The following is a 27,995-nucleotide window of genomic DNA, read 5'->3' as shown; positions in this document are numbered from 1 at the left end:
TTTTATCCAAAGTGACAGGATGTGGGCAAACCCATGTCATGCTGACTGCAGAAATCAGAAGTTCAGCGCACTACCTCACTGAGCCACAGCCTCCTATGATAGTTACATGAGCAACCTGTGAGAAGTCTGACTTATGTGTTGTATTGAAACCAAAGTTTGTCATTATGATGTTTTTATTAAATGATGATGTCAAATTGTGTGTGTGGTGTGTGTGTGATGTGTGTGTGTGTGTGGTGTGTGTGTGTGTGTTGTGTGTTGTGTTGTGTGTGTGTGTGTGGTGTGTGTGTGGTGTGTGTGTGTGTGGTGTGTGTGTGTGTCTGCAGTGTGTACTGGTGTATCTGTCAGGACTGGAGAAGATGAGTGATTCAAAAAGATGAGGAGGAGGACACATCTTCCGTCTCCAGCTGTCTGTCTCTGAAGAGTGACAGGTCTATTGGCTTACCTCCAGCATTCAGTAATCTACCACAGCCCTCAGACCGGAAGTAAGAGTCTGTTTCTCCTTCAAACTGACCTGAACTCTCTTGATACGTTTTGCATGGTGGTTTGAGCCTGGCACAAGAGTGAAGGGAGTACAGTAAAGGACGGAGTAAAGTACACTAAAGAAACACAGTAGAGAAAAGTAAAGAAGATCCTCTTCCTTTGTTCCTTGGCTTCATCAGCGACAGAACATAAACTACTATAGTGAAATCATTCTGACACTCGGAATGTAGCACTTTGTGTTAAGTGAATAAAATACTAACGTGTAAAACTATTGATCCTCACAAATGAATTGTAAAGCCTGAAACCTACAAGCATGACTCAAAAACAGAAAGTTCAGAACAAGTCCAAACATCTTTAATCAGGTTAAACTGCTCTTTTCAAAATCGATGATGTGTGTAAAACATTTTCTGTCTCTGCAGACGGAGAGCAGAGTCTCCAGTCCCCAGCTGTCTGTCTCTGAAGAGTGACCAGTCTATAGACAGATTTATGGACTTCAGGGATCAACCTGGACCTTCAGAAACAAAGTGAGAGTCTGTTTCTCCTGTGAACTGACCTGAAGAGGATTCAGTGTTTATGTTATCTGATCATCCAAACTGTTATTTCCTCATTATTGAGCGCAGTACAGAAACAAAGAAGAAGAAAGTTAAACCCTCGTGGCGTGGGCAGAAACATCTTTTTGAATAGATTTTCTTCAGATAGAAAATAACAAGAGTAAGAACTTGGTGTCCAATACGTATGAGATCACTGATGTAAACTATCTAAACACCCAGAGAGAAGAGTACAGTAAAGACACACAGTAAAGGACAGAAGAGTGCTCTAAAGAAACACAGTAAAGAACTGAAGAGTGCTCTAAAGACACTCAGTAAAGAACTGAAGAGTACTCTAAAGACACACAGTAAACAACTGAAGAGTACACTGTTCCAGGGAACTCACCAAGTGTCAGAAAATACAATCCTCTCTCTTTTCCTCCGTGCCCAAATCTTTTAAAAACGGGGCAACAACGAGCGGATACAGATTCCATCCGACCCGACGTCAGCCCGGAATAGTCCGTTCACACGAGACGTGTCAGTTCACACGAGACCGCTCGAAAGCGCTGGAGAGATTGTAGTACATATGCCAGGCCGTTAAGTGGCGCTGTAGTCTGCCACAAAAGCAGCGAAGAAGACGAAGTGCATGGTTGCCATGGTTGCCCTTCTGTTATTCTCGCTGTGGTTTTTTTCTCCCCTCCCCGAGGCAAGCGTTTGCTCCCGCTGCTGTAATTCTCTCCAGTAGTCCACCAGCAGATGACAAACACCCACCTCTCCGCCTCTTCCAAGGGACGAGGGGACCGTGCGGAAGAGTTTCAGTTAGATTTTTTATCGCCGGTCAACATGTCCGTTAAAGTTTAAATCTTCCTGACAAAATTATAAAAGTGCCGGTCAAATGTCTTCTTTGTTATTTATTGAGCTTTAAAACAAATGAATAACGACTCTATATAATATAATAATAAAATACACGGAGCCTCTCTTTTTCCTCCCTCTCTTCGGACAGCGTCAGTGTCTGTCTCATGCAGCAGCTGATCCAGTAATGAGTGACCCGGCCGACAGTAAAAATAAACATATTTATAACTAGTAGTTTGAGAGGTGTCTCTGTCCTGTCAGATTAGACTTCACTCGCGTTATGTCCATATCGAGAGAAAGATAAATAATCTGAATTCAGTGTGCAGTTTACTTTGACGCGGGGGTGAGCAGCAGAGGTGGGGAGAGGCGGGGCTATTGCCTCATCATTATCAGAAAATGATCGTATAGGGCGTACACACGGAGCCGTTGGACCCCCCCCAGAGCGTTGTTTATGCCGTTCTATCCACCTTAGGACCCGTTATCGTTTCCGCAGTCATTTAGTGCCATATTCGGTCGTCCTGGTGTGGCCGAACGGTCTATATGACACTAAACAGTAACGCAAACGACCGTTTTCATCCTCGTGTGGCCGGGGCCTCAGAGCACGCTCCCCTCTCCTGCAGAGGGTCATGGTCAGCTGCAGCTCATTTGCATTAAAGCTAAGTCACAGATTCGGCCCTTGCAAAAACAAGGCTGGAAAAGAGCAAATAGAGCGAAATGAGGCATGGCTAAAATGCAGGATCTGTTTGGTATTTTGAAAAAAAAACTTCACAGACATTTTTTATATAGGTATGGCCCTACAATATATATTTCAAATATAGCATGATAGGTCCACTTTAAGTTAAGTGAATAAAATACAAACGTGTAAAACTATTGATCCTCACAAATTAATTGTAAAGACTGAAACCTACAAGCATGAGTCAAAAACAGAAAGGTCAGAGCAAGTCCAAAAATCTTTAATCAGGTTAAACTGCTCTTTTCAAAACCAATGATGTGTGTAAAAAATGTTCTGTCTCTGCAGACGGAGAGCAGAGTCTCCAGTCCCCAGCTGTCTGTCTCTGAAGAGTGACCAGTCTATAGACAGATTTATGGACTTCAGGGATCAACCTGGACCTTCAGAAACAAAGTGAGAGTCTGTTTCTCCTGTGAACTGACCTGAAGAGGATTCAGTGTTTATGTTATCTGATCATCTAAACTGTTGTTTACTAATTATTGAGTGCAGTACAGAAACAAAGAAGAAGAAAGTTAAACCCTGGTGGCGTGGCAGAAACATCTTTTTGAATAGATTTTCTTCAGATAGAAAATAACAAGAGTAAGAACTTGGTGTCCAATACGTATGAGATCACTGATGTAAACTATCTAAACACCCAGAGAGAAGAGTACACTAAAGAACACACAGTAAAGGACAGAAGAGTACAGTGTTCCAGGGAACTCACCAAGTGTCAGAAATACAACCCTCTCTCTGTTCCTCCGTGCCCAAATCTTTTAAAAAACGGGGCAACAACGAGCGGATACAGATTCCATCCGACCCGACGTCAGCCCGGAATAGTTTCCGTTCACACGAGACGTGTCCGTTCACACGAGACCGCTCGAAAGCGCTGGAGAGATTGTAGTACATATGCCAGGCCTGTAAGTGGCGCTGTAGTCTGCCACAAAAGCAGCGAAGAAGACGAAGTGCATGGTTGCCCTTCTGTTTATTCTCCGCTGTGGTTTTTTTCTCCCTCCCCGAGGCAAGCGTTTGCTCCCGCTGCTGTAATTCTCTCCAGTAGTCCACCAGCAGATGACAAACACCCACCTCTCCGCCTCTTCCAAGGGACGAGGGGGACCGTGCGGCAGAGTTTCAGTTATATTTGTTATCGCCGGTCAACATGTTCTGTTAAAGTTTAAATCTTCCTGACAAAATTAGAAAAGTGCCGGTCAGATGTCTTCTTTGTTATTTATTGGGCTTTAAAACAAATGAATAATGACTCTATGTAATAATATAAGAATAAAACACAGAGGACGGAGCCTCTCTTTTCCTCCCCCTCTTCTGAGAGCCCAGCAGCTGATCTCAGGGCCCCGGCCACACGAGGACGAAAACGGCTAAACGCATAGGATTAACGCAAACGCAATCGCAAAAAAGCTTCCGTCCACACGCAATAGTTATCCGGATAGTGTCTGCCCACACGAGACCGCTCCGTTAGCTCCAACCGCTGGAGAAGCTGCAGTACATATGCAGGAGCCTGGTACGTGGCCGCTGTAACTTCCTCCACAAAAGCAGTGAAGAAGCATGATTGTCATGGTTGCCCTTCTGTTTATTCTCCGCGGTGGGGGCCGAGGGAACCGGACAAGAGTTTTTTCGCCAGTCAACGTGTATTAAAGTTTAAATCTTCCGGACAAAATTATAAAAGTGCCGGTCAAAGGTATTCTTTGTTATTTATTGAGCTTTAAAACAAATGAAAAACGACTCTATATAATATAATAATAAAATACAGGGAGCCTCTCTTTTTCCTCCCTCTCTTCGGACAGCGCCAGTGTCTGTCTCATGCAGCAGCTGATCCAGTAATGAGTGACCCGGCCGACAGCAAAATAAACATATTTATAACTAGTTTAGGTAGTTTGAGAGGTGTCTCTGTCCTGTCAGATTAGACTTCACTCGCGTGTATGTCCATATCGAGAGAAAGATAAATAATCTGAATTCAGTGTGCAGTTTACTTTGACGCGGGGGTGAGGCTGTGAACAGCAGAGGTGGGGAGAGGCGGGGCTATTGCCTCATCATTATCAGAAAATGATCGTATAGGGCGTACACACGGAGCCGTTGGACCCCCCCAGAGCGTTGTGTATGCCGTTCTATCCACCTTGGGACCCGTTATCGTTTCCGCAGTCGTTTAGTGCCGTATTCGGTCGTCCTCGTGTGGCCGAACGGTCTATATGACACTAAACAGTAACGCAAACGACCGTTTTCATCCTCGTGTGGCCGGGGCCTCAGAGCACGCTCCCCTCTCCTGCAGAGGGTCATGGTCAGCTGCAGCTCATTTGCATTAAAGCTAAGTCACAGATTCGGCCCTTGCAAAAACAAGGCTGGAAAAGAGCAAATAGAGCGAAATGAGGCATGGCTAAAATGCAGGATCTGTTTGGTATTTTGAAAAAAAAACTTCAGTCATTTTTTATATAGGTATGGCCATACAATATATATTTCAAATATAGCATGATAGGTCCACTTTAAGTTAAGTGAATAAAATACAAACGTGTAAAACTATTGATCCTCATAAATTAATTGTAAAGCCTGAAACCTACAAGCATGACTCAAAAACAGAAAGGTCAGAGCAAGTCCAAAAATCTTTAATCAGGTTAAACTGCTCTTTTCAAAACCAATGATGTGTGTAAAAAATGTTCTGTCTCTGCAGACGGAGAGCAGAGTCTCCAGTCCCCAGCTGCCTGTCTCTGAAGAGTGACCAGTCTATAGACAGATTTATGGACTTCAGGGATCAACCTGGACCTTCAGAAACAAAGTGAGAGTCTGTTTCTCCTGTGAACTGACCTGAAGAGGATTCAGTGTTTATGTTATCTGATCATCTAAACTGTTGTTTCCTAATTATTGAGTGCAGTACAGAAACAAAGAAGAAGAAAGTTAAACCCTGGTGGCGTGGGCAGAAACATCTTTTTGAATAGATTTTCTTCAGATAGAAAATAACAAGAGTAAGAACTTGGTGTCCAATACGTATGAGATCACTGATGTAAACTATCTAAACACCCAGAGAGAAGAGTACACTAAAGAAACACAGTAAAGGACAGAAGAGTACAGTGTTCCAGGGAACTCACCAAGTGTCAGAAAATACAACCCTCTCTCTGTTCCTCCGTGCCCAAATCTTTTAAAAACGGGGCAACAACGAGCGGATACAGATTCCATCCGACCCGACGTCAGCCCGGAATAGTTTCCGTTCACACGAGACGTGTCCGTTCACACGAGACCGCTCGAAAGCGCTGGAGAGATTGTAGTACATATGCCAGGCCTGTAAGTGGCGCTGTAGTCTGCCACAAAAGCAGCGAAGAAGACGAAGTGCATGGTTGCCCTTCTGTTTATTCTCCGCTGTGGTTTTTTTCTCCCTCCCCGAGGCAAGCGTTTGCTCCCGCTGCTGTAATTCTCTCCAGTAGTCCACCAGCAGATGACAAACACCCACCTCTCCGCCTCTTCCAAGGGACGAGGGGACCGTGCGGAAGAGTTTCAGTTAGATTTTTTATCGCCGGTCAACATGTTCGTTAAAGTTTAAATCTTCCTGACAAAATTAGAAAAGTGCCGGTCAGATGTCTTCTTTGTTATTTATTGGGCTTTAAAACAAATGAATAATGACTCTATGTAATAATATAAGAATAAAACACAGAGGACGGAGCCTCTCTTTTCCTCCCCCTCTTCTGAGAGCCCAGCAGCTGATCTCAGGCCCCGGCCACACGAGGACGAAAACGGCTAAACGCATAGGATTAACGCAAACGCAATCGCAAAAAAGCTTCCGTCCACACGCAATAGTTATCCGGATAGTGTCTGCCCACACGAGACCGCTCCGTTTAGCTCCAACCGCTGGAGAAGCTGCAGTACATATGCAGGAGCCTGTACGTGGCACTGTAACTTCCTCCACAAAAGCAGTGAAGAAGCATGATTGTCATGGTTGCCCTTCTGTTTATTCTCCGCGGTGGGGGCCGAGGGAACCGGACAGAGTTTTTCGCCAGTCAACGTGTATTAAAGTTTAAATCTTCCGGACAAAATTATAAAAGTGCCGGTCAAAGGTATTCTTTGTTATTTATTGAGCTTTAAAACAAATGAAAAACGACTCTATATAATATAATAATAAAATACAGGGAGCCTCTCTTTTTCCTCCCTCTCTTCGGACAGCGCCAGTGTCTGTCTCATGCAGCAGCTGATCCAGTAATGAGTGACCCGGCCGACAGCAAAAATAAACATATTTATAACTAGTTTAGGTAGTTTGAGAGGTGTCTCTGTCCTGTCAGATTAGACTTCACTCGCGTGTATGTCCATATCGAGAGAAAGATAAATAATCTGAATTCAGTGTGCAGTTTACTTTGACGCGGGGGTGAGGCTGTGAACAGCAGAGGTGGGGAGAGGCGGGGCTATTGCCTCATCATTATCAGAAAATGATCGTATAGGGCGTACACACGGAGCCGTTGGACCCCCCCAGAGCGTTGTGTATGCCGTTCTATCCACCTTGGGACCCGTTATCGTTTCCGCAGTCGTTTAGTGCCGTATTCGGTCGTCCTCGTGTGGCCGAACGGTCTATATGACACTAAACAGTAACGCAAACGACCGTTTTCATCCTCGTGTGGCCGGGGCCTCAGAGCACGCTCCCCTCTCCTGCAGAGGGTCATGGTCAGCTGCAGCTCATTTGCATTAAAGCTAAGTCACAGATTCGGCCCTTGCAAAAACAAGGCTGGAAAAGAGCAAATAGAGCGAAATGAGGCATGGCTAAAATGCAGGATCTGTTTGGTATTTTGAAAAAAAAACTTCAGTCATTTTTTATATAGGTATGGCCATACAATATATATTTCAAATATAGCATGATAGGTCCACTTTAAGTTAAGTGAATAAAACACAAACATGTCAAACTATTGATCCTCATAAATTAATTGTAAAGCCTGAAACCTACAAGCATGACTCAAAAACAGAAAGTTCAGAGCAAGTCCAAACATATTCAATCAGGTTAAACTGCTCTTTTCAAAAACCAATGATGTGTAAAACATTTTCTGTCTCTGCAGACGGAGAGCAGAGTCTCCAGTCCCCAGCTGCCTGTCTCTGAAGAGTGACCAGTCTAAAGACAGACCTCTGAACTTCAGGGATCAACCTGGACCCTCAGAAACAAAGTGAGAGTCTGTTTCTCCTGTGAACTGACCTGAAGAGGATTCAGTGTTTATGTTATCTGATCATCTAAACTAGTGTAAGAACTTGGTGGGCAGGGTGTTGTTAATGGTGTCCAATACGTTTGAGACCCACTGAGACTGATGTAAACCATCTAAACACTCAGAGAGAAGAACACAGTAAAGAAACAAAGTCAACTACAGAGGAATATAGTCAAGAAATGCAGTAAAAGACAGAGGAGTATACTAAAGAAACAAAGTAAAGTGTTAAGGATAGTGAGGATAAGACTGCGCTTATTAAAACCAGGCTACGTGTGGGGTGAGTACCAAACGCTGTCTCCTGGTACTCATCTGAGTAAGTCACTAAAAAAGTTATGTGAAACCCTGGATATACAGTCTAGGGATGCTAACAACAAGCCCTGTGACTAGTGCCCTCTCTCTGTCTCACTCCCTCACACAAAATGTGCTATGCCACACGCACACAGAGCCGAGGATTGAGACAACATTTTGAAAAGAAAATGTCTTCCCACCCTATTTGCGGGTGGATTCGCCTATACTCATACTTGCCAACCCTCCCAATTTTCGTGGGAAACTCCCGATTTCATTGCCCTCTCCCGGTTTCCTCCCGGGGTCATATTTCCGTTTGTAGCCTTTATTTCTCCCGCATTTCTCCCGATTTCTGACAAAATCAGATTTACTCACGACTGTTTCCACTCGGACTTTAATAAAGCTACACCATTGTTTGGTTTCCATGGTAGCGCGTCTCTTTAGTAGCGCGCGCAACTGAAAGTCTGAGAGGGTGTTCAGCATGGTGAGGAAGATAGTCCCAGAAAACAGAACAAGAATCTACCCTCTGCTCACTCCTTTCCTGTAAAATACAGGTCCCACACATATGCTCCATCAAGGATGGTGCTACAGGCAGCAAGGCATTGCACTTAATAAGCATGTTAATGTTAATCTAACAGCTCCGGCGATCCACTACCCGCGTATAGCTGCAACTTGAAAATGTCAACTTGATCGAGATATTTGTGTGACTCTGACGCACAAACCTGTCAGCGTTGAGATTCTGCTTCTGTCGTCGCTGACGTGCTGACGTTGAATCAGTAAAGGAAAACATCAGCCGCCAGATCTTTACAGTACCTCATATTAAATCAGTGTTTTTCATTTATGTGTATGAACCATAGACTCTGTATGGTACAAACAAGAGACCTCGCTGCTTCCCCTAGCGGGCTGTCCTTTACAGTTTATGGCTGTCCTCAGTGCACGGGTCTGCGTCCGGAAAGACCCTCACCCGTCTTTACCTCAGAGCTCGCCTGGTTCAGCATTATTCCCGAGGAGGAGCAGGGTTTTGTGGACCAGACTGAGCGAGCATTTGTGTGGCTACTGTGTTTGGTGTACACGATGTACAATAGATGAAGACAAGATGCAAATTATCATGAATAGCCCTTAATGTCTTAATTTAACAATCCTCACACTGGTGTATTGGGTATTGAACGGGATTTCAAAATACCGCAATTTATATTGTATATCGCGATACAGGTTAAAAAATAGTGCAATATTATTTTCAGGCCGTATCGCCCAGCCCTAATTTTGATGAAGTGTGAGTTGCTATATATGATGAACTTGCTGTGTCCAACTTTGAATTATGTTATGAATCCAGACAGGAAGATGTTTTTATTATGTACATATACCTGCGCTATAAAGGATGTGTTCATCTCAACAGAGGGAAGAGGTCCGGAACAAGAGCTGGAGTGCAGAGAGCAAGTGAGACCAGCACTGTACGAAGTAAGTCTAAATATCTGTCTGCTGGGGTCTTCATGTCTGAAAACAGGATTCTTCCTGCTTTATTTGTTACAGCAAAGACATTCATTCTGAACCCTTTTATTTATTTGTTTTGTATTACTCACATGCTTCCTTCTCCTTCAGCAGATAGTGGTCTGCAGGAGGTTTTAGATGAACATAGGCTCAGTCTGAAGAAGAGATGTGAACGTGTGACTGAAGGAACTGGTCAAAGTGAAACCCTCCTCAACAGAATATTCACTGAGCTCTACATCACACAAGGCCTGAGTGAAGAGGTTAATACCCAACATGAGGTGAGGCAGCTGGAGACAGCTTCCAAGAAAGAGACCCTCCATGAAACTCCAATCAAGTGCCAGGACATCTTTAAAGCCTCACCTGACCAGCAGACTCCCATCAGAGCGGTCCTGACCAACGGAGTCGCTGGAGTTGGAAAGACCTTCTCAGTGCAGAAGTTCACTCTAGACTGGGCCGAGGGTTTGGGAAACCAAGATGTCAGTCTGGTGATCCCGCTCTCCTTCAGGGAGCTGAACCTGATCAAAGGTGAGCAGTACAGTCTTCTCAGGCTGCTCCATGTTTTCCATCCAACCTTACAGAAGGTCACAGCAGAGCAGCTGGCTGTCTGCAAAGTGCTGTTCATCTTTGACGGCCTGGATGAAAGCAGACTTTCTCTGGACTTCAGAAACAATGAGGTTGTGTCTGAGGTCTCTCAGCAGTCCTCAGTCAACGTGCTGCTGACAAACCTCATCAGGGGGAAGCTGCTTCCCTCGGCTCTCGTCTGGATAACTTCCAGACCTGCAGCGGCCAATCAGATCCCTCCTGAGTGTGTGGACAGGGTGACAGAAGTACGAGGCTTCACTGACGCCCAGAAGGAGGAGTACTTCAGGAGGAGATTGAGTGATGAAGACCGGTCCAGCAGAATCATCTCTCACATCAAGAGCTCCAGGAGCCTCCACATCATGTGCATGATCCCAGTCTTCTGCTGGATCACTGCTGCAGTTCTGGACCACATGTTGACTACAGACCAGAGAGGACAGCTGCCCAAGACCCTCACTGACATGTACTCACACTTCCTGCTGGTCCAGACAAAGAGGAAGAAGCAGAAGTATGGTGAGGGACATGCGACGAGTCCACAGCAGCTGACGGAGGCTGACAGGGAGGTTCTTCTGAAGCTGGGGAGGCTGGCGTTTGAACATCTGGAGAAAGGAGACATCATGTTCTACCAAGAAGACCTGCAGCGCTGTGGTCTTGGTGTCACCGAGGCCTTGGTGCACTCGGGAGTTTGTACAGAGATCTTCAAAAGAGAGAGTGTGATCTTCCAGAAAACAGTCTACTGCTTTGTTCATCTGAGCGTTCAGGAGTTCCTGGCTGCAGTCTACATGCTGCACTGTTACACCAACAGGAACACAGAGGTACTGCAGGACTTCCTGCAGGGAGACAATAACAACATGTTTAGCAGTGATCAGGATTACCCATCCCTGGATGTCTTCCTAAAGGGAGCCATGGAGAAATCCCTCAGAAGTGAAAATGGCCACTTGGACCTGTTTGTCCGCTTTCTCCACGGCCTCTCTCTGGAGTCCAACCAGAGACTCTTAGGAGGCCTGCTGGGTCGCACAGACAACCGTCCAGAAACCATCCAGAGAGCCATCAACAACCTGAAGAAGATGAGCAGTGATGAAATCTCTCTTGACAGGAGCCTCAACATCTTCCACTGTCTGACAGAGATGAAGGACCACTCAGTCCATCAGGAGATCACAGATTTACTGAACAGATCAGAGAAACTCTCTGGGAGCTACTGCTCTGCTCTGGCCTACATGCTGCAGTTGTCAGAGGAGGTTCTGGAAGAGTTGGACCACGAGAAGTACGAAACATCAGAGGAGGGACGACGGAGAGTGCTTCCAGCTTTGGGGAACTGCAGCAAGGCTGTGTGAGTCCAGATGTGATTAACTTTATATACTTATGTAGATGTTAAGTTTAGTTTTCGAATAAACACTATACAACTTGTTGCTGTTTCAAATACTGTGACAGCAAAATGTAATTATTCTAATAATTAAAAATATTTCAGTTTTTTCTTTTCTTAATTTTTAAAAAGGACTTTTTTTGCGGGTTTTGTTGAAAATAATGTAAACCTATTGGTTTGTTCAATATGTTTGTGTGCATTATACATTCTCTATGCTTTAAGAAACACATTATGCATTCATTGTCATGCACATCCAAATATATTAACATTTCATTATGTAAATCTCTTATCTTGTCGATTTGTTTAATTTCTGTTCACTGACAGCAGAAGGTAGGTCTGACGTGACAAACATGGGATCAGATCACACTGAAAATTCAATAAAATATTAATTGTACTAACATCAGATTTATTCAAAACGTTAAATTGAAAATGCTTTTTCAACAAATGCATGAAGTAAATGTAATGTTTGCCCTTGTTTTATAATAGCATATGCTGTAATATATGTGTCATTGCAGATTTCCTAACCGTTTAATCTCAGACTCTGACTGTGAAGTCGTGGCCTCCGCTCTGAAGTCCGACCCCTCCCACCTGAGAGAGCTGGACCTGAGAGTCAACAAGCTACAGGATTCAGGAGTGGAGATCCTGAGTTCTGGACTAAAGAGTCCAAACTGTAAACTGGAGTCTCTCAGGTCAGATCACTGGCTGTAGTACATGTGGATTTCTATGTATTTATCATTTATATTATTTCTAATTCCAGAGTTTAGTACTAAGAGTTCAAAGACATTTCAATTATTTTATATTTCTTTCTAAATGCCTGAATAATTTAAAGAATAACAAAAAGCAGAGAAAGTAAATGTGTGACTCTGAAGTCCAACCGCTCTCATCTGAGATATCTTTTCAGCCTTCACTCTCACTGTGCTCCATGAGTCAGTGAAGATGCTGTCAGTACTGATGAGCTGTGAGGGAGATGAATGAGGTCAAATATGTTGGTGATGTGGCAGCGGCCGCAGAATACATTTATTGATTTAACAGTAGTTTGGTTAAACCACTAAGTCCGACAACGCCACCCCGGGAATTTCACCCAGGGAAATATAACGTTTTAAATCACTAGGACACACAGGTTGGGTTACTCATGGAACAAGAGACGTGTTTCAATTATCAAAAATAGAACATTTTATTTTTGTACAATAGTAAAAATAAAATTTAAAAACAGTCACACAGGGCTATATCCAAAAGGGAAAACTAACAAGGGGGCTGAGGCTTACCAGTGGGAGAGAGGGTCAACGGAGTGGAGGGATCCCGCAAAACCCCGGTCACACGTGTTCCACACTCACACAAACACACAGAGAAAAGATCCAAAAACCCGGGGGAAGCACAACATACGGAAAGGGGGAAGCAATTTAATGTACTTTTTTTATTCTTGTTTGTTTGTTTGAATTAGTTCAAACATCAATCAATCAATCAATGTTTATTTATATAGCCCAATATCACAAATGTTACATTTGTCTCAGTGGACTTCAAGGTTTGTACAGAATATCAGTATGACAATACGACACCCTCTGTCCTTAGACCCTCACATCGTACAAGGCAAGGCAAGGCAAGTTTATTTATATAGCACTTTTCAACACAAAGCAATTCAAAGTGCTTTACAAAAATGAAAGACATTAAGAAAATGGCATTTAAAATCAGTCATTAAAAAGAAAAGCTAATAAAATAAACATTAAAAGAAAAAATACATGGATAAAAGTTACAGTGCAGTCTAAGATATGAATAGTTCAATTAAAAGCAGCGACAAAAAGAAAAGTCTTCAGCCTGGATTTAAAAGTAGTCAGAGTTGCAGCGGACCTGCAGGTTTACATGGAAAAACTTCCAGAGAAACCCCACAGTTTAAAGGAGAAAATGGGAGAAACCTCAGGGAGAGCAACAGAGGAGGGAGACATAACATAACATTTATACTTCAAATTATATTCCAGCGAAGCACTTATCTTTTTATATTATTATATGTGTAGTGGCTTTTTAACCTTATCCATAAGCCACTGAGGGATGGGAACGGGAGAACTAAGTTCGGACGTGTGTTCCTGAAGCAGAAACATTGTCCATACGAGTGTATATCCTTGAATATCATTTATTTTTTCCATATATTCACCATTGTAGTGGCTCCATATTGCCTTTCTTATTATGATTCAGATGAACATATGGAGGTAAACTACTCAAGCTGCTATGAACATACAATACAAAGGAAAGGAACACGTACTGATTATTTAATCAGACAAACAATTGGTTCTCAGGAGTTGCATGAGGCCAGCCAGCTTCTTTGTTCATGGGGGAAAGGATTTGTCACAGGTGAGCAGGAGGAGGGAGCAGGTAGAGGGAGGTCGGAGTGGGAGAGGGATTTTCCACATCATTGCTGACATTAAAACCATTTTGAGCTCTGAACCGATTATTAAACCTTACCAGGGTAACAGGGTTTAGTCTAAACCGGGTAACAGGGGCGCTGTAAAGTGATGCCAGAAAGCCTAAAACCTTCGCTCTAATGAAAGCGGGCGGGGCCGGAAATGACGTTAGCGTCCTTTCTATAAAAATCCCCTGCTCAAGTTTTTTCAAACAGGAACATTGTTTTCTAAAGTTACATCGTGTTGTTTATTCAGTCTGAGGCGCTGCAGGTTGTCAGAGATCAGCTGTTCTGCTCTGGTCTCAGCTCTGAAGTCCAACCCCTCCCATCTGAGAGTTCTGGACCTGAGTTACAACGATCTGCAGGATTCAGGAGTGGAGCTGCTGAGAGATCTTCTGGAGAGTCCAGACTGCAGACTGAAGGATCTCAGGTCTGTTCTCCATCTTTAACTTCTGTGCTGAGATTAATATGTGAGAGTTGTGTTGACTCTGAGCTGCAGACATCACGCTGATATTATCCTGATCCTCCCTGAGTATCTCGATGCTAAAGTCTATTTTTCTTCTTCTGTAGTTGAGTTCATTGTGGAATGTTAAAGAGCAACCTGCAGGGTTCTTTTTTACCAGATGTATGCTTAACCTTGCATAAAAATTACAATTAAAAAAGTTAATGCAGGATTTCAATCAATCAATCAATCAATGTTTATTTATATAGCCCAATATCACAAATGTTACATTTGTCTCAGTGGTCTTCACAGTGTGTACAGAATATCAGTATGACAATACGACACCCTCTGTCCTTAGACCCTCACATCGTACAAGGAAAATCTTGCGAAGAAAACCCACAGTTTAAAGGGAAAAATGGGAGAAACCTCAGGGAGAGCAACAAAGGAGAGATCCCTCTCCCAGGACGGACAGACGTGCAATAGATGCCGTGTGTAAATTGAAAAGATAATACATTTGCAACATAGGTAGACCAAATGTTTGGAAATGCATGTGTGTATAATAGGAAGATGAATCCACGAGGATATCCATCCAGGACCTATGATCCAGGACCACAGCCACGACTCAAGATCCAGCGCTCGCGATCCAGGACACAGGACCGCAGGATGATCCATGACTCCGGATCCCGGCATATATAGACACCAAAAAGAAGGACATTTGGGGAAGCTGGGTTAATCGGAACATGAGAGTACACAGGTATAGACAGAGAGAAGGAAGAAGTAAGATGTCCCCCGACAAACTAAGCCTATATCAGCAAAACTAGGGGCTGAATCTAATCAGCCCTAACTATAAGCTTTATCAAAAAGGAAGGTCTTAAGCGCACTCCTAAAAAACGGATAGGGTGTCTGCCGCCCGAACACAAACTGGAAGCTGATTCCACAAATGTGGAGCTTGATAAGAAAAGGCTCTGGCTCCCATTGTACTTTTAGAGATTCTAGGAACAACCAACAACCCTGCATTCTTGGAACGCTATGCCCTAGTAGGACAGTAGGGTATAATGAGTTATTTAAGGTAAGATGGCGCCTGCTCATTAAGGGCTTTTTAGGCGAGAAGAAGAATTTTAAATTCTATCCTGTGTTCTATAGGGAGCCAGAACAGGAGTAATGTGGTCCCTTTTCCTAACTCTGGTTAGTACACGAGCCGCAGCATTTTGAATCAGCTGAAGCGACTTGACTGACTTCTTGGTACTCCCTGATAATAAGGAGTTACAATAATCCAGCCTAGAAGTAACAAATGCATGGACTAGTTTCTCTGCATCGTTTTGAGGCAAGATGTGCCTGATTTTTGCAATGTTACGTAGATGGAAGTAGGCGATCCTTGAAATTGATTTTATGTGGGCGTTAAAGGATAAATCCTGATCAAATATAACACCAAGATTCCTTACAGTCTCACTGGAGGCCAAATTAATGCCATCCATAGTTAGTATATCTTTAGATAATTTATTTCGTAGATTCTTCGGGCCAAGTACAATAACTTCAGTTTTGGTCGTGTTTAACATCAAAAAGTTTAAGGTGATCCACGTTTTTTAAGTCCTTAAGGCAGTCTTGAATTTTATTTAGATGATTAATTTCATCAGGCTTGATTGATAAATATAGTTGAGTATCATCCGCATAACAATGAAAGTTTACAGAATGATTCCTTATAATATTGCCTAACGGAAGCATATATAATGTGAACAAAATAGGTCCGAGCACTGAGCCCTGTGGCACTCCATGGCTAACTTTGGTTTGCGTGGAAGATTCATCGTTAACACGTACAAACTGAGAGCGTTCAGATAGATAGGACCAGAGCTGTCTCTGTGCTATGATGTGTTCTAATCTGGTATAACACATTAATAGGTTCTTAAATATTAAGATCCCCAGTGTCGTGAAAAAAAAGGACACCCTAAAATGCATCTTATATTCTTTATCATGTTTTAAAAAATATATAATTTACATTATAAACACATGAATACAATAATTAGATATTTAAATTAAAACTATCCAACACTAACAAATATGTTCAGTTTTAGCTGTTTCTCACATTTGTATGAAGCTACATGATGCCCAGACTGACTGAGTAGTTTAAACTGAAGATGCTTTGGATGTATGGCTCCACTATTTATGAAATAAATACTTTCTATTTATTTTTTATCACATTTATTCTAAATTCATCCTGACGTATTTGTCATATTTGTAAACTGTGTGATCTTGGGTTGAATCCGTTTCAGTGGGTTGTTATTAGTCTGGCTGCACATCATAAGTTAGTGTAGATGGAGCAGAGGTTCAGATGTGAAGTCTCCACTTTTTATTGAAGGTGAAGCACGTTGTCTTTCATATTAATGAGAGCTCTTTTCTCTTTCTGTATCTTACAGTTTTTAACCTGTCAGGATGTCCACTTTATAAACTCCTACATTCTCTACTTCTCCAGCTATAACCAGATTATTGAACCTTGAATATTTTAAGCTGAAACTTTGTTTTTCTAAACTTACATCATGTTTTCTTTATTCAGACTGAGGAACTGCAGTTTGTCAGAGATCAGCTGTTCTGCTCTGATCTCAGCACTGAAGTCCAACCCCTCCCATCTGAGAGATCTGGACCTGAATAACAACGATCTCCAGGATTCAGGAGTGGAGCTGCTGAGAGATCTTCTGGAGAGTCCAGACTGCAGACTGGAGACTCTCACGTCAGTTCTCCATATTTGACTTCTGTGCTGAGATTAATATGTGAGAGTTGTGTTGACTCTGAGCTGCAGACATCAGGCTGATATCACACTGATCCTCCCGGAGTATCTTGATGCTGAAGTCTGTTTTCTTCTTCAGTGGTTTCTTTCCCTGACAGTAGCAGAGTAATATTCAGCTTTAAATGTAAATATTACAATAAGAATTATACTCTGCATAATTCACACTGAACCTCCATCAAGTTTTATTTTACTACATTATATAAAAGACAAATGAGTACAATTAATAAGTATTTCCAATCAAACACAAAACATATCTTCAGTATTTGCTTCTTCAAACATTATAATGAAGCTAAAAGATGCTTATACTGACTGAATAGTTTAAACTGACCATGTGATCATGTGTTCTTTATTCAGACTGACTGGCTGCAGTTTGTCAGAGATCAGCTGTTCTGCTCTGATCTCAGCTCTGAAGTCCAACCCCTCCCATCTGAGACTTCTGGACCTGAGTGACAACGATCTGCAGGATTCAGGAGTGGAGCTGCTGAGAGATCTTCTGGAGAGTCCAGACTGCAGACTGGAGACTCTCGAGTCAGTTCTTGTTACTTCTGTGCTGAGATTAATATGTGAGAGTTGTGTTGACTCTGAGCTGCAGACATCAGGCTGATATTATCCTGATCCTCTCTGAGTATCTTGATGCTAAAGTCTGTTTTCTTCTTCTGTGGTTTCTTTCCCTGACATTGGCAGAGCAATGTTAAGGAAGAATCAAACTATGCATAATTCACTCTGAACCTCCTAAAAACCTCAAATTCATCTTATATTCTCCATCATGTTTTTATTTTTAAATAAATGACATTATAAACACATGAATACAATACTTAAATATTTATATTAAAACTATCAAACACTAACAAATATGTTCAGTTTGAGCTGTTTCTCACATTTGTATGAAGCTACATGATGCTCATACTGACTGAGTAGTTTAAACTGAAGATGCTTTGGATGTATGGCTCCACTATTCTTAAAATAAATATTCTCTATTTATTCTTTATCACATTTCTTCTAAATTCATCCCGACATATTTGTCATATTTGTAAACTGTGTGATCTTGAGTTTAATCAGTTTCAGTGGGTTGTTATTAGTCTGGCTGCACGTCATGAGTTAGTGTAGATGGAGCAGAGGTTCAGATGTGAAGTCTCCACTTTTTATTGAAGGTGAAGCACGTTGTCTTTCATATTAATGAGAGCTCTTTTCTCTTTCTGTATCTTACAGTTTTTAACCCGTCAGGATGTCCACTTTATAAACTCCTACATTCTCTACTTCTCCAGCTATAACCAGATTATTGAACCTTGAATATTTTAAGCTGAAATGTAGTTTCTCTAAAGTTACATCATGTTTTCTTTATTCAGACTGTGGGGCTGCAGTTTGTCAGAGATCAGCTGTTCTGCTCTGGTCTCAGCTCTGAAGTCCAACCCCTCCCATCTGAGAGGTCTGAACCTGAGTAGCAACGATCTCCAGGATTCAGGAGTGGAGCTGCTGAGAGATCTTCTGGAGAGTCCAGACTGCAGACTGGAGACTCTCATGTGAGTTCTCCATCTTTAACTTCTGTGCTGAGATTAATATGTGAGAGTTGTGTTGACTCTGAGCTGCAGACATCAGGCTGATATTATCCTGATCCTCACTGAGTATCTTGATGCTGAAGTATGTTTTCTTCTTCTGTGGTTTCTTTCCCTGACAGTGGCAGAGCAATTTTAAGTAAAAATCTAACTGCATAATTCACTCTGAACTTCCTAAAAACCTCAAATTCATCTTAGATTTTCCATCATGTTTATTTTAAATAAATGACATTATTAACGCCTCTCTGAAGAACCAGCACCTTACCGTGGTAGAGAGGTTTGTGTGCCCTGATGAACCTGGGGGCTGTGTTGTCTGGAACCTTGTGTTCCTGGTAGGGTCTCCCATGGCAAATTGGTCTCAGGCAAGGGGCCAGACTAAGATTGGTTCAAAAGACCTCATGAAAGAAAAACCAAGAAGTGAGGATACCCGGCCTGGAGGAAGCCCGGAGGAAGCCCGGGGTCCCTTTCTGGAGCCAGGCCCAGAAGGAGGACTCGTCAGCGAGCGTCTGGTGGCCGGGCTTGCCACGGAGCCCGGCCGGGCCCCGCCCGAAAAGGCAACGTGGGCAACACCTCCGCTTCTCCGTCCCGCGGGCCCACCACCTACGGGAAACAACGATGGGGTCGGGTGCGCTGCCAGAAGGGTGGCAGTGAAAGCGGAGGGTCTCGACGGACCAGACCCGGGCGACAGAAGCTGGCTTTGGGGACGTGGAACGTCACCTCTCTGGGGGGGAAGGAGCCGGAGCTTGTGCGGGAGGTGGAGCGTTACCAGTTGGATCTGGTTGGGCTCACCTCTACGCACAGCGTCGGCTCTGGAACCTTACTTCTGGATAGGGGTTGGACTCTATTCTTCTCCGGAGTTGCTCAAGGTGTGAGGCGCCGGGCGGGTGTGGGGATACTCACAAGTCCCCGGTTAGGTGCTTCGTTGTTGGAGTTTACCCCAGTGGACGAGAGGGTCGCCTCCCTACGCCTGCGGGTTATGGGGGGGGAAACTCTGACTGTTGTGTGTGCTTATGCACCCAACAGCAGTTCAGAGTATACAGCCTTCTTGGAGACCCTGGTAAGAGTCCTGTATGGGGCTCCTGAAGGGGACTCTTTAATCTTGCTGGGAGACTTCAACGCACATGTGGGCAATGATGGAGACACTTGGAGGGGCGTGATTGGGAGGAACGGCCCCCCTGATCTGAACCGGAGTGGTGGTTTGTTACTGGACTTCTGTGCTAGTCATGGATTGGCCATAACAAACACCATGTTCGAACATAAGGATGCTCATAAGTGTACGTGGTACCAGAGCACCCTAGGCAGAAGGTCCATGATCGATTTCGTTATCGTATCATCGGACCTGAGGCCGTATGTTTTGGACACTCGGGTAAAGAGAGGGGCGGAGTTGATCACCATCTGGTGGTGAGTTGGGTCGAGTGGCGGGGGAAGCCTCTGGATAGACCTGGTAAGCCCAAACGTGTAGTTCGGGTGAACTGGGAACGTCTGGAGGAGGCCCAAGTTCAGGAGGCCTTCAACTCGCACCTCCGGCGGAGCTTTTCGGGCATTCCTGTGGAGGTTGGGGACATTGAACCAGAGTGGTTGGTGTTCAAAGCCTCTATTGCCGAAGCCGCGGCGGAGAGCTGTGGTCTCAAGGTCCTAGGTGCCTCAAGGGGCGGTAACCCTAGAACCTCCTGGTGGACACCGGTGGTCAGGGAAGCCGTCCGACTGAAGAAGGAGGCCTTCAGGGATTTGTTATCCCGTGGGACTCCCGAGGCAGTTGCAAGGTACCGACAGGCCCGAAGGGCAGCAGCCTCAACCGTGGCCGAGGCAAAGCAGCGGGTGTGGGAGAAGTTCGGAGAAGGACTTTCGGGCGGCACCAAAGTTGTTCTGGAAAACTGTCCGACACCTCAGGAGGGGGAAGCAGGGAACAATCCAAGCTGTGTACAGTAAGGATGGGACGTTGTTGACCTCAACTGATGGAGTGTTAGGGCGTTGGAAGGAACACTTTGAGGAACTCCTGAACCCGACAACTCCGCCCTCTATGTTAGAGGCAGAGCTGGAGTATGACGGGGGATCAACACCAATCTCCCGGTGGGAGGTCACTGAGGTCGTCAAACAACTCCACAGTGGCAAAGCCCCGGGGGTGGATGAGATCCGCCCGGAAATGCTGAAGGCTCTGGGTGTTGAGGGACTGTCATGGTTGACACGTCTCATCAACGTTGCATGGAAGTCGGAAAAGGTACCGAAGGAGTGGCAGACCGGGGTGGTGGTTCCCCTTTTTAAAAAGGGGGATCAGAGGGTGTGTGCCAATTACAGAGGCATCACACTACTCAGCCTCCCCGGGAAAGTTTACTCCAAGGTACTCGAAGGGAGGGTCAGGCCGATTGTCGAACCTCAGATTGAGGAGGAACAATGCGGATTCCGTCCTGGTCGTGGAACGACGGATCAGCTGTTTACTCTCGCAAGGATCCTGGAGGGGGCCTGGGAGTACGCTTATCCGGTCTACATGTGTTTTGTAGACTTGGAGAAGGCGTATGACCGAGTTCCCAGGGAGTTACTGTGGGAGGTGCTTCGGGAGTATGGGGTGAGGGGGTCTCTACTCAGGGCCATCCAATCTCTGTACTCCCAAAGCGAGAGCTGTGTCCGGGTCCTCGGCAGTAAGTCGGACCCATTTCCGGTGAGGGTTGGCCTCCGCCAGGGCTGCGCTTTGTCACCAATCCTGTTTGTAATATACATGGATCGGATTTCGAGGCGTAGTCGTGGGGGAGGGGGTCTGCAGTTCGGTGGACTAAGGATTGCACCACTGCTTTTTGCAGATGATGTGGTTCTGATGGCTTCATCGGTCTGCGACCTTCAGCACTCACTGGATCGGTTCGCAACCGAGTGTGAAGCGGCTGGGATGAGGATCAGTACCTCCAAATCTGAGGCCATGGTTCTCAGCAGGAAACCGATGGACTGTCCACTCCAAGTAGGGAATGAGTCCTTACCCCAAGTGAAGGAGTTCAAGTATCTCGGGGTCTTGTTCTTGAGTGAGGGAACAATGGAGCGTGAGATGGGCCGGAGAATCGGAGCAGCGGGAGCGGTACTGCAGTCACTTTACCGCACCGTTGTGACGAAAAGGGAGCTGAGCCAGAAGGCAAAGCTCTCTGTCTACCGGGCCATTTTCGTTCCTACCCTCACCTATGGTCATGAAGGATGGGTCATGACCGAAAGAACGAGATCGCGGATACAAGCGGCCGAGATGGGTTTTCTCCGCAGGGTGGCTGGTGTCTCCCTTAGGGATAAGGTGAGAAGTTCGGTCATCAGGGAGGGACTCGGAGTTGAGCCGCTCGGAGTTGAGCCGCTCCTCCTTCGCGTCGAAAGGAGCCAGTTGAGGTGGTTCGGGCACCTAGTTAGGATGCCACCTGGGCGCCTCCCTAGGGAGGTGTTCCAGGCACGTCCAGCTGGGAAGAGACCAAGGGGTAGACCTAGGACCAGGTGGAGGGATTATATCTCTTCGCTGGCCTGGGAGCGCCTTGGGATCCCCCAGTCAGAGCTGGTTGATGTCGCCAGGGAAAAGAAAGTTTGGGGCTCTCTGCTGGAACTGCTACCCCCGCGACCCGACCACGGATAAGCGGGAGAAGATGGATGGATGGACATTATTAACACATGAATACAATAACTAAATATTTATATTAAAACTATCAAACACTAATAAATATTTTCAGTTGTAGCTGTAGTAGTTTAAACTGAAGATGCTTTGGATGTATGGCTCCACTATTTCTGAAATAAATATTTTGTATTTATTCTTTATCACATTTCTTCTAAATTCATCCCGACATATTTGTCATATTTGTAAACTGTGTGATCTTGAGTTGAATCAGTTTCAGTGGGTTGTTATTAGTCTGGCTGCACATCATGAGTTAGTGTAGATGGAGCAGAGGTTCAGATGTGAAGTCTCCACTTTTTATTGAAGGTGAAGCACGTTGTCTTTCATATTAATGAGAGCTCTTTTCTCTTTCTGTATCTTACAGTTTTTAACCTGTCAGGATGTCCACTTTATAAACTCCTACATTCTCTACTTCTCCAGCTATAACCAAATTATTGAACCTTGAATATGTTAAGCTGAAACTTTGTTTTTCTAAAGTGACATCATGTTTTCTTTATTCAGACTGAGGAACTGCAGTTTGTCAGAGATCAGCTGTTCTGCTCTGATCTCAGCTCTGAAGTCCAACCCCTCCCTTCTGAGATATCTGAACCTGAATAACAACGATCTCCAGGATTCAGGAGTGGAGCTGCTGAGAGATCTTCTGGAGAGTCCAGACTGCAGACTGGAGGATCTCAGGTCAGTTCTCCATCTTTAACTTCTGTGCTGAGATTAATATGTGAGAGTTGTGTTGACTCTGAGCTGCAGACATCAGGCTGATATTATTCTGATCCTCTCTGAGTATCTTGATGCTAAAGTATGTTTTCTTCTTCTGTGGTTTATTTCCCTGACAGTAGCAGAGCAATATTCAGCTTTAAATGTAAATATTACAATAAGAATAATACTCTGCATAATTCACACTGAACCTCCATCAAGTTTTATTTTACTACATTATATAAAAGACAAATGAGTACAATTAATAAGTATTTCCAATCAAACACAAAACATATATTCAGTATTTGCTTCTTCAAACATTATAATGAAGCTAAAAGATGCTTATACCGACTGAATAGTTTAAACTGACCATGTGATCATGTGTTCTTTATTCAGACTGAGACACTGCAGGTTGTCAGAGATCAGCTGTTCTGCTCTGATCTCAGCTCTGAAGTCCAACCCCTCCCATCTGAGACTTCTGAACCTGAGTGAGAACGATCTGCAGGATTCAGGAGTGGAGCAGCTGAGAGATCTTCTGGAGAGTCCAAACTGCAGACTGGAGACTCTCGGGTCAGTAAGGGGTCGACTCTCTGCTGGTTCAGCAGTATTGTATTAAACACAGGGAGGTGGAGGTGTTCCTTTCACTGGGGAATCACTCCAGTTCCACCTTCCAGGCGTAGCCTAGCTTAGCACCAGGGCCGGCCCTAGACTTTTAGGGGCCCTAAGCGAGCTTTGGCTTGGGGGCCCCCCTCACGCGTTCTCACTACACACACGTTCTCACTACACACAACATGGAACCAACTTTTGTCTTATGATGTTAGCATAAGCACACATATTGTATAAATAAGCATGTAAACACTGTGGACCTAACCTCCTCTAGGGGGGGTCCTCACCTCCTCTAGGGGGGTCCGGGGGCATGCTCCCCCGGGAAGATTTCTTTTTTGAATATTGAAGTTAAAAGCATCAATCTGGTGCACTTTGAGAGCAAACTTAAGAGATCTATGGATACATCTCTCAACAACCATATGAAACAGAACTGTAAACAGATTTTTCTTTATGGATATTTTACAAATCACTTAAACTGTATTCTTGTTTTGTCATATAGTATTTCATAACTGTTTTTCATGTATTCTCTCTGGCTGTCCATCTCATAATGTTCACATAGAAACTAGCTGTCAATAGAAATATCAATCAGAAGAATTATAATTTCTTGCAAAAATCTGTCACAAAAAGAGGTTGCATATTTAAATTCAGGTGTTGTTATGGCAACGTCAGTGGCCAAACAGCCACATTTACTGCTGCAAATACGTTCAAACATGCTGTTGACACGTAAAGCAGTGGCAACTATGCCACCATTTCAGCTGACTTTTTCTCAGAAATATTGTCACATAACATCCATATATTTCAGTGCTAGGTTGATGCTTAGCTAAGCTAACTATGAAACACTTTAACTGACAGGACTCCGGATCAACTGTGTACTGTAAGGTAGCTTCTAGCTTCATGTCGAACAGTAAGTAAACATTTCCCAGAGAGATTTCTTTGAAATCACCAGGTAACGCTAAAAAACATTACATTTAGATTGTATGACAAAGTGTTTATTTAATATATCTGGCTAGCTATAGCTACTTTCTAACGGTTTAGCTTACTGGACTGATCTCTTGGGATGTCCGAAAGGGCCATATTATGGAGCTGCCGGACACTTGCAGCCGGAGCCTCCGCTAACTCCCATTTTACACACGCCCCTCCACGTTTGTAAAATCTGCGGACCCCGCGAGGTCTCGCCGGGGTCCCGGCGCTACCGAGGGTCGCAACCTCAACCCCTCGACCCGATTTTAGGCGCCCATTACCGTATTTATGCCCTATATTCCTTTGCCGAACACTGTTCCGCCTCGGACCACCAGGTGGCGATGTCCGATATATGGAGTAAGTGGGCTTTCATATGGTCCTGCTGTACACTAAAAGGCCCACTTCTCAATATTATTAATAATTCCAAAATAATAATAATAGTTTTTATAACTTGTAGATCCCACATCTCAATATGGAAGCCCACTTGCCTGGGGGGTTCCCACTTCAGGACTCCCACATCTCAATATGGAAGCCCACTTCTCAATATTATTAATAATTCCAAAATAATAATCATAATAATTGTTATAACTATTAAATATGCACAGGAGCGAGTCTCATTCCATTGCCCCACAAGTGGCGCTAAAAGCTTATTGAACAAAAGTATCATATATAGACTCCACTATAAAGTAAAAAGACATTTCTCTATCGTTTTGGCGATCAAAATTGACAAAAAAACACATCAAATCACATCTACAAATCAATACGAAGCTAATGAAACCACTTTCAGACTCCTGAATGCGTGTTTACAAGTTTTAAAACGTAGCAATGGCTTTTCACATCACACCATTGTGTGATATATGATTAATATGATTAATATGATGAAATTAATGTGTATAATGTTTTTAAATGTTCCCAATGATTGTTCTTATAATGTTTCTTAAATGTTTTTGTATAAATGTATTTGTTCTGCTATATGATATGGAGAGTCTGACAGGAGTTTCGAACCCGTGTCACCCGTGTAGCGACCTGGATCGCCTCAAGCTGATATAGTATAGTCTATTATAAACATTCTGAACGGCACATTTACCTGTGTTTTACACCATCAAAATGTACAAACGACACATCAAATCACATCTACAGATGAAGACGAAGCGAATGGAATTACTCACAGACTCCTAGTGTGAGGAAATTGAGACGTGAGATCTCTCACATTTCTGGGCTAACCAAAAATGTAAATAGTGCTCAAACAGAAAAACTAGACATGCTAGGAGTCTATGGAGTACTTCCATTCGCTTCGTCTTGATCTGTAGATGTCATTTGAGGCATCGTTTGACCATTTTGATGGTGGAAAACAAAGGGAAATGTATTTTGCTCATTGAAATTGTTAAAGTGAAGCTGAAAGTGACGTCACTGTTGAGAAACGGAGAGAGCAGGGGAGAGAGATCTCACGTCTCGATTTATACACACTGTGAGTCTGGAAGTACGTCCATTCGCTTCGTTTTCATCTGTAGATGTGAATTGATGTGTCGTTTGTACATTTTACTGGTGGACAACAAAGCTAAATGTCTCGTTACTCTATTGACGAATCTATAAAGCACACTTATTCTCCATAAGCTCTCAGCGCCACTTGTGGGGCATTGAGATAGGTCTGGTAGGTCCCGGGTTCGAAACCCACCCGAACTGACTGGTAGTCAAAATAGAATTATTATTATAGATATTATAATATATATTATATATATGATTATAATATACTATATTTAAAAAATAAGTCATATAAAAAAATAATTTAATAAAGTCTGAGTTAACTTTTTTGAGATCCATAGAAAAGGGGTGAAAATGGAAAAAGTATCCGAAAATAGTGTCCCGTAAGGCGGGTAGAGTCCCTGACAACTCCCCTTACATTCCTCCAGAGTCAGAAAAAGTATGTTAACTTTTGGAAGAACCAGAGGAAGGGGTGAAAATGGATGAAATGTATCCGAAAATAGTGCCTCATATGCGGGTAGAGTCCCCTGACAACTCCACTTTCCTCACATTCCTCCAGAGACCAGTTCAAAAACTTAAAGTTTTTGAAGAACCATACTGGGGGGTCTCCAGGCAACATATGTACCGGGGCCAGAGTGCACATGGAGCGGGGAGACATTCCTCCATGAAGTGAGGCAGCCGTTTTTCTTCTGAGTCCTTTCAAAAACCGACTTCCGGTTTCCGATTTCGTGCAGACAGTAGTCTTTTACACCATCAAAATGGACAAACGATGCATCGAATGACATCTACAGATCAAGACTAAGCTAACCGAAGTACTCACATACTTCTAGCGTGTGAAAAACGTGTGCAAAGTATCCACAAACGGACCAGTGGCTGTGATGCTAGCTTTGCTGCTAGCGGTTAGCATTTTCAATGGAAAAATACATTGAAATGGCTGCCGTTAGCTTAGCGACTAGCGGTTAGCATAATATTAGTATTTCACACATTCACTGTTCACCCTGACATAAATTATAATGTAACCCATTATCCCTCTCTTAATTCAACACAATTGTTTTATATTTAATAATTCCATAATAACTAAACCTATAATAATTAACTTAAAAGTATCCCTCTCTCAATTCAACTAATTTTAAATAATTTTCACATTTCCATTAAAAGGTCTGAGGCGGGTATCGTACCCGGGTCCCCCAGAGCAAAGACTAACGCTTATCTCAATACAACACAGGGCCAATTAGAGATTACAGGGAAAAAAGTCTACTATATACGGATATATTTCTCAGTATGTATATCAACGGGACATTTTCATATATTTTCCGCCATCAAAATGGATAAACGACACATCAAATCACATCTACAGACCAAGACGAAGCGAATGGAAGTACTGGCAGCATGTGAACACCGTGTGTTTTACATGTAATAGTTACAAAATGAATAAACCTATTATACTAACTACCCTAAAATACTATAACACTAACTATACAATAATCAACTTCAAATATGGAGAGTCTGAGAAGACAACTTTCCACATATAATTATCTCTTGACTAAATATAAAAAATGTTGCATGCATGCCATAACATGGATTCGAACTCGCGACCATCCGCACCAATGAGCAACGCTTATATCACTGCAACTGCACTGCTTAGAATCTGACAGCCTTGGTGGTGGGGGAGGGGAATACAATGAAATGGCTCTTAGTACTGTTTACACGGTCGCAGGGTCCCCACATTTTGCAAGCGGATTCCACACAAGTGCAACAACACACTCTCAAAGGCTCGGAGCGCCAAGCACATTTTTTGATTTTTTTTCAATTTGCTCATTCTTCTCCAGCAAAACCCTGTCTGACTCTACGAGTAAATCAGGATTTTGTGAGAAAGTTTGCCATTTGATTGAAAAAAAGTTCTGGGTGTTCTAGGGTTCCCATACTTCAGATCCCTGATCTGGGCCCTATTTAGGCCCTTTTTGGGCCCTGTGAAAAAATTATCTATTTATATCTCTTTTAGGATT

General features: G+C 43.6%; 2 protein-coding genes across 7 annotated transcripts in view; both read left to right on the top strand.

Moving 5' to 3' along the window:
- Positions 1 to 27,995, top strand: part of LOC117441803 (protein NLRC3-like) — a 110,498-nt gene that overhangs the window by 13,346 nt on the left and 69,157 nt on the right. The gene's annotated exons all lie outside the window — the stretch shown is intronic.
- Positions 354 to 27,995, top strand: part of LOC139433322 (protein NLRC3-like) — a 40,388-nt gene continuing 12,746 nt past the window's right edge. For 2 of the 4 annotated variants that reach the window (XM_071202279.1, XM_071202282.1), the window contains exons 1-14: positions 354 to 482; positions 900 to 1,004; positions 2,878 to 2,982; positions 5,243 to 5,347; positions 7,602 to 7,706; positions 9,424 to 9,485; positions 9,627 to 11,424; positions 11,973 to 12,146; positions 14,106 to 14,279; positions 16,840 to 17,013; positions 17,425 to 17,598; positions 18,417 to 18,590; positions 22,753 to 22,926; positions 23,338 to 23,511. In XM_071202279.1, the coding sequence (XP_071058380.1) occupies positions 967 to 1,004; positions 2,878 to 2,982; positions 5,243 to 5,347; positions 7,602 to 7,706; positions 9,424 to 9,485; positions 9,627 to 11,424; positions 11,973 to 12,146; positions 14,106 to 14,279; positions 16,840 to 17,013; positions 17,425 to 17,598; positions 18,417 to 18,590; positions 22,753 to 22,926; positions 23,338 to 23,511 (3,431 nt within the window). In that variant the 5' untranslated portion in view covers positions 354 to 482; positions 900 to 966. The remainder of the gene's footprint in view (positions 483 to 899; positions 1,005 to 2,877; positions 2,983 to 5,242; positions 5,348 to 7,601; positions 7,707 to 9,423; positions 9,486 to 9,626; positions 11,425 to 11,972; positions 12,147 to 14,105; positions 14,280 to 16,839; positions 17,014 to 17,424; positions 17,599 to 18,416; positions 18,591 to 22,752; positions 22,927 to 23,337; positions 23,512 to 27,995) is intronic. The other 2 variants (XM_071202280.1, XM_071202281.1) reach the window with 2 other exon arrangements.

The sequence above is a fragment of the Pseudochaenichthys georgianus genome, unplaced genomic scaffold, assembly GCF_902827115.2.
Source record: "Pseudochaenichthys georgianus unplaced genomic scaffold, fPseGeo1.2 scaffold_200_arrow_ctg1, whole genome shotgun sequence".
NCBI classification, from domain to species: domain Eukaryota; kingdom Metazoa; phylum Chordata; class Actinopteri; order Perciformes; family Channichthyidae; genus Pseudochaenichthys; species Pseudochaenichthys georgianus.
The sequence above is the reverse complement of the archived record's forward strand: the minus strand, read 5'-3'. Positions and strand labels throughout refer to the sequence as shown.